The sequence below is a fragment of the Vombatus ursinus genome, unplaced genomic scaffold (genome assembly GCF_900497805.2).
Source record: "Vombatus ursinus unplaced genomic scaffold, bare-nosed wombat genome assembly UNPS02011353.1, whole genome shotgun sequence".
Lineage (NCBI taxonomy): Eukaryota > Metazoa > Chordata > Mammalia > Diprotodontia > Vombatidae > Vombatus > Vombatus ursinus.
Genome location: NW_020951131.1, coordinates 3,677,820 through 3,684,314, shown reverse-complemented (window position 1 = coordinate 3,684,314; position 6,495 = coordinate 3,677,820). Strand labels below are relative to the sequence as shown.

The 6,495-nt window shown below is 48.1% G+C and overlaps 1 protein-coding gene across 1 annotated transcript; it reads right to left on the bottom strand.

The window, feature by feature from the left end:
- Window positions 1-669: 669 nt before the first annotated feature.
- Window positions 670-2,255, bottom strand: CH25H (cholesterol 25-hydroxylase). The gene has a single exon (XM_027855936.1). The coding sequence runs from the start codon at window positions 2,181-2,183 to the stop codon at window positions 1,320-1,322; it is 864 nt and encodes a 287-aa protein (XP_027711737.1). The 5' UTR covers window positions 2,184-2,255; the 3' UTR covers window positions 670-1,319.
- Window positions 2,256-6,495: the final 4,240 nt, after the last annotated feature.

Here is a 6,495-nt window from a genome sequence, read left to right as displayed (position 1 = left end):
TTTTAGTTCATAAAGAGCTTTCAGAAACCCTATCAAACAAGGCATGCCCTTTCTTTCCTGCAGCCTTGTTTTATACCAGAGAATTCTTCCAAGGCTTGGCTAATGGCAGAGTTCCTGGGACCCTGAACTCTGGGGCTGCACTACCCACCCAACTACTTGCCCTTCATGCTGAAGTCGTCTGAGCAGCCCTCGGGAGGTGTCAGGGGTGACAAAGGCATCTGCTCCATGCCCCCTTTTCTGCTCTGCAGAAGCCTCCAGCTTCACCCCAAGAAAGCCTTCCTCCTTCCCCTCCCCTTTAAGAAGAAACAAAAGCACTTCCCTCGGACCTTTTGCCCCACCCTGCCCTGTGGGCAGGCATTCCACCAGCACCAGCTCAGTCCTGGCAGTCCAGTCGCTTAGCAGACTCACACAGCAGCATCCTCTCTCCACTCTTTTCCCTTTCCCTCCCTTCTATGGGCTGGCATTACCAGAGCATTGAATCTGGTCAGCTATAAGGGCTCCTGAAGATCTTCTAGTCCAATGCACCCTCCTTTTACGGAGAAAGAAACTGAGGCACAGAGGGGGGAAGATACTTGCCCATATCCACACAGGCCATAAGTAACAGACTAACTCTGGGGAACAAAAATCAGTGCCCCCAACTCAAGATGCCAAACACACAACACAGGGCTTGTTTTGTCTGTTTTGTTTTTGTTTTTTGAAAAAAAAAATCAGAAACACAAACATCACATTGGTTAGTGCAGTATAAATACAGGTCACAGTACAAAGAAAGGAAAAATAGAAAAATCCTCTTGGCTTTTTCACTGTCCAGCAGGAATCAGCTCCATAGATTATAAATAGACGAGTCAGACAGACGATCTACAAAACTCATTGGGGTGGGTGGGGGCGGCGTGCTATCCTGGCTCAGGGACACGTTTCAGCACAGGGGAAATGCTTTCTCACAAGCAATTTCATTCGTCCAGCTAGTCTCAGGGTGTCAGACCCGGTGGAGCAATGCCCAAGAAGAGACAGCATCCCCAGGCTGTCACAGCAACAGAGTGCCAGGTACTGAATCCCGATCCTCAGAGGGCTGACATTCAAGGTCAAGTCTACACCGTTTTCTCGGCTTATTTAGACACTGATATTTACATATAGATTTCTATGTATTTTATACATATGCATATTATATATATATATATAACTTTGCATTCTTCTTGTACAAAATAAATATGCTCAGACTGTAAAAATACATGAAATCCCATCTCTCATAGATTCTAACTAGACAATAATCTTTCACTTAAAATAAATTCCTCTTTTTTTCACCTTGTACCCCCAAGGAGGGCTCAGTTCCAAGGGGCAGGGGTTGGGGGATTTCCTGCAGAGTAGCCCAAGCTCAGAGTCCCCAATAGCTTATCCCAGTGGGTGAAATATGGGGCATAGTTGCAGTTTATCTTCCTGTGGTGCAGGTCGTGGTGGGACACTCCGCCATACCAGCCGTAAGGCACTAGCCGGTGCGTGGACCAGGGAAAGTCATAGCCACAGTGGTCTTCCACAGACAGCCAGATGTTGACTATGTTGAAGGTCATGGTGGTCAGTGGGTGGCAGCCGAGCAGCGTGGGGTTCAGACAGTCGAAGAAGCCCAGGGAGGAGAGCTCCCAGACGCTCAGGTACTGCGTGGCCAAGGCGAAGGGGGATGTGTTCTTGTGGTGGACCTTGTGAAAGGTCTGATACAGCCAGGGGACCTTGTGATGCAGCACATGCCACACAAAGTACTCAGCATCGAAGAGCAGGAGACACACAGTCACATGGTAGAGGAGCTCCCAGAGACCCGGGGCCGCTGCTGGCCAGGTCTGGGGGCCCCAGTGCCAGCGGAGGACGGTCACAGGGAAGATGAAGACCACGTGCTGATAGACCGTGTGCAGTAAGCACAGCAGAACCTGCCCTGCAGATGGGTAGAAATGAGGATGGATCTTGTACTTCCTCAGGGCTGGGACCCTGTAGCTCACAAAGTCCAGGACGATGAAAGGTAGGCAGAAGGCCACGTAGGTGGTACCAGAGAAGAGGACTGGGAAGAAGGGGGACTGCAGCAGCCCCTCTCTGGCCTTGATCATGTCCCAGAGAGGCTGCAGAAGACGCACAGTAGAGGCATCCAGGGCCCGGAAGCCTGGCAGCTCTGAGCTGCTGTTGGTCATGCTGAGACTGGCCATCAGTGGGGAAGGAAACAGCTGGTCCAGGCTGGGCTGGGCTGGGCTAGACTGAGCTGAGCTGAGCTGAGCTGCTGAGCCTGTCTCGCTGTCTGTGAGCTAGCTCTCTTCTTTAATAAGAGCTCCTGGTCCCTCCCATCCATGATGTCACTTGTTCTCACTTTTCCTACCTCACTGCTGGAGGGTGGGGAATGAGGGGGAGGCAAGGAGGAGGGAGGAGTGGGAGGACTTTTTTTTCCTAATTTTTCCAAAAGCAACAGGCCTCCTGCTTGGCACATCATCTCCCAGCTCCAAGGGCCCCCTCAAGGGTTGGAGAGATGCCTGAACAAGGCAGAAATGGTAACTGCTAAGCAGAGGGAAAGGAGATAAATCGTAACCATGTGCTTAGAGCTGAGAAGGGATGAGGCACAGTGGTTATGAGAGAGTGAACCTTGAAACAAGCTGGCCGGCTGCTGAGATGGCACCCCACCAGGAGATTGGCCTCAGAAGCTCAAGCCCCGGGGCTGCTATGTGAGTCCAGGTGTGCCCACCAGGCATTCCAGGCTCCTCCTTCTACATGGAGCTGGAAATACTCTGGACAGCTAGGAGAGGCAGGCAGCCTGGCTGCTTCAATGCTCCAATACTCCAATGGCCATGCTGGCCCTGCCTCCCTCAGCACCCCTCTCCAATCCAGCCTGCACTCAGAGCAGCACCCCCGGCTTCACTGCCAAATGAATGTTCCTCAATTTTGGTTGGAGCCAAGCTCTAGGAGACGCACAGCTTCTGCAAAAGAAAGGGGATGCTTGGATCCCTCCCTGCAAAGGAATGATGGCCAGCTTGTTTGGCAAACACATGCCCTGTTTTCTCTGGGGTTTTTGCTGTGGTGGGGTTTTTTTTTCTTTTTTTTCTGTTTAGATTCTTTCCCAGCCCAGTACAGAGGAAGGAGACTGGAGGAAAAGCCAGGAGGTTTGGGTCTCACCCGTTCCACTGCCCAGTTGGGTGACTGGCAAAGGCAAAAAAAGGAAAACCATTCCTGCCTTATAGATGCTTACTTGGGGGGGGGGGGTGCAGGGAGGAGAAATGGGACAAGTAAACAGATTGATATTTATATGATAATCTGAAGAGGAGGAGGTCACTGACCACCAAGGCTTCTGGTAGGAGATACCACATTCCTTGAAGGAAGCTAGGGATTTCATCTCTCTGGAGCTCAGTTTCCCCCTATGGAAAAAGTGGGTTGTAATCCAAACCTCAAGAAATAGTATGATATTATAGTGAGGAGAGAATACAGCAGCTAGGTGGTGCAGTGGATAAAGTGCTGGGCTTGGAGTCAAGAAGACTCATCTCTCAGAATCAGACACTTACTAGCTGTGTGACCCTGGGTAAGTCACTTTACCCTGTTTGCCTCAGTTTTCTCATCTATAAAATGAGCTAGAGAAGGAAGTGGCGAACCACTCCAGCATCTTTGCCAAGAAAACCCCGAAGGGGGTCACAGAGTCAGATACAACTGGAAAAAGACCAAACAGCAACAGTGGGTAGAGAGCCAGCCTCAGAATCAAGAAGTCTTCTCTCTGACAAACTGGTTGCGGAGCCCTAGGCACGTGCCTTCAGCTCTCAGGGTCCTCTGGGGAAGGAGTCGCGAAGCAGGTACCACTGAACATTTCATCAAGTCCAGAGTATAGCCGAATGGGAAGCGTTCCTATTAACCAGAATTTAGCTCACCTTGGAAGGATTGAAGATCAACTCTCCCAACCTCCTGACCTCCTCACAAACACACACACCCACTCCAAGCCTACCCATCTCGTGCCGACTAGACCTTAGATAATGAGAAGACTTTGGGCAGGTTATGACCACACTAGGACATTGGGAGACATCCAGTCCCTCTCTGCAAGTCACTCCTTCCTTCCCTCCTCATTTACTGCCATTTATAGGCACTATTTCACAGAATCATGATCACAGAAATGTTGGACTAGAAAGGACCTCGGAGAACACCTAGTCCAACCTGACCCCCACCCCCCTATTTACAAAGGAAGAAACAGAGCCCCAGAGAGGGGAGGTGACTTTCTCAGGGTCACACAGTTAATAAAAGGCAGAACCAAGACTCCAACCAAGGTCCTCGGCCTCCAGGTCCAGAGCTCCCTCCATCACATTCTACTGCTCTTCTCAAGGGCAAGCAGAATTGATAGAAATGTTGGTAGAAAAGAGGCAAATAATGTCAGCCATATGCCAATACACTGTTGGTAGAGCTGGGATTGATGGAAATTGGTGGGTTTGGTGGAGCAACCATCCTGGATGCCAATTTGGAATTGTGTGAGAAAAAGGGACTTACCTATTCATTGTCTTTGACCCACACTATTCCATGAGGAGGCATGAATTCCAAAGGAATCTAAGACAGAAACAAAAGACCAGCATATATCAAAATATCCAAAGAACAGGAAACAAACTCCACTGACTGGAGAGAAGCCGAGTAAACCGTGAGATATGACGGCAACACGATGTTATTGTTATAAGAAATGATGACTGAGGAATTCAGAGAAACATGAGATTTGAATGAACTGATACAGGATAAAGTAAGCTGGATCAGAAAACCAATACACACAGTAATTACAGTATAAACTATTAGACTAAGAAAGTAATTGTGGTCTTGGAGAATAGATAATAAAAAGAAACCTCTCTCCTCTCAGTAGGGAAGCGACGGACTGCAGAGGCAGAAGGGTGGTAACATCATCAGATAGTCACTGCATTGGGTGTTTTCATTTAACTGTTTTTCTCTATTGCAAGGGAGGGCTCGATTTTGAGAGAAGAAGGGGAATATTTCCGGAAACAACCATGATGTGATAAGATCATTTTAAAAACAAAAAACAGTCAGCCAATTCACTTAATTCAGAATTGGGAATCAGGTTTGGCACCAAGTTCTGGTGTAAGTCCTTGTTCTTCAAATGGCAATCAGCAACAGAATCCACTCCCATAGTCTAGAACATCCCAGAAACAAAGTGGTTTCGTAGTCATAATTTGGGTCCTCGTGAGTGCTAGCCTGAGACAGGTCCCAGGCTAGGTTGGGCTTAGGGCAATCCTGTTAGCAATGAGGACAGTGAAAGTCAGTGTCAGACTAGAGAACTGGTCCTCAGGGGCAGCCTGTTTTTATCCCAGCTTGGACGCAGGACAAGTTTTTTGTTTTGTTTTGTTTTTTTCCAAGGCTAGAGGCTACCACTCAGTGGTGCCTACAAGAATAACAACCCACTTGGGTGGACTGATTTGTATTGCCAGAATAGCCCAAAACCACAATGAGGGAATTTCAAGAAGTCAGTCAGTCAATAAACATTTATTAAGAGCCTACTGTGTGCCAGCACCAGGCACTGTATTAAGCGCTGGGGATACAAAAAGAGTCAAAAGACAGTACTCGCTCTCAATCTAACAGGGCAGACAACAAGCAAACAAATATGTACAAACAAGTTATATACAGGATAAATAGGAAAAAATTAAGAGAGAGAAGACACTAGAATTAAAAGGGTTGGGAAAGCTTCCTATAGAAGGTGGGATTTCAGCTGGGACTTGAAGGAAGCCAGAAGCCAAGAGGTAAAGAGGAAGAGGAAGAGCATTCCAGGCATAAGAGACAACCGGAGAAAATGCCGAGAACCAAGAAATGAAGTTGTCTTGTTCATAGAACAGCCAGGAGGTCAGAGTCACTAGATCAAAGAATCCATGGAGGGGAGTAAGGTGTAAGCAACCTGGAAAGGGAGGAGGGAGTCAGGTTATAAAGGCTTCGAATGACAAGCAGAGGATTTTGTATTTGATCCTGGAGGTGATAGGGATCCACCTGGAGTTTATGGAGCGGGGGGAGGGGGGTGATGACATGGTCAAATCTGCACTTCAGGAAAATCATTTTAGCGGCCGAATGAAGGATGGACTGGAGTGGGAAGAGACTTGAGGCAGGCAGATGCCCCCAGCAGCTGTTGCAATAGTCCAGGTATAAGATGATAAGGGCTTACTCTAGAGTTGGAACAGTGTCAGGACATATTCAAGGGATGAAATTTCAGAGATGGATTTGCACCATATTGGATTTGTAGGGTGAGGCATAGTGAGGAATTTAGGATGATTCTGAGGTTGTGGAGCCTAAGGGACTGGGAGGATGGTAGGAAAGGTAGGAAGTGGGGCAGAGTGAGGGGCAGTTTAGAGAAAAATATAATGAGTTCTCTTTTGGGTGGACTGAATTGAAGATGGACAGACATCCAGTTGGAGATTCTGAAAGGCATTTGGAGGTCAGCAGAGAAGTTGGGGCAGGTGAGTTAGATTTATCAGCATAAAAATGGTCATAAAATCCATGTGAGCCAATGAGAAT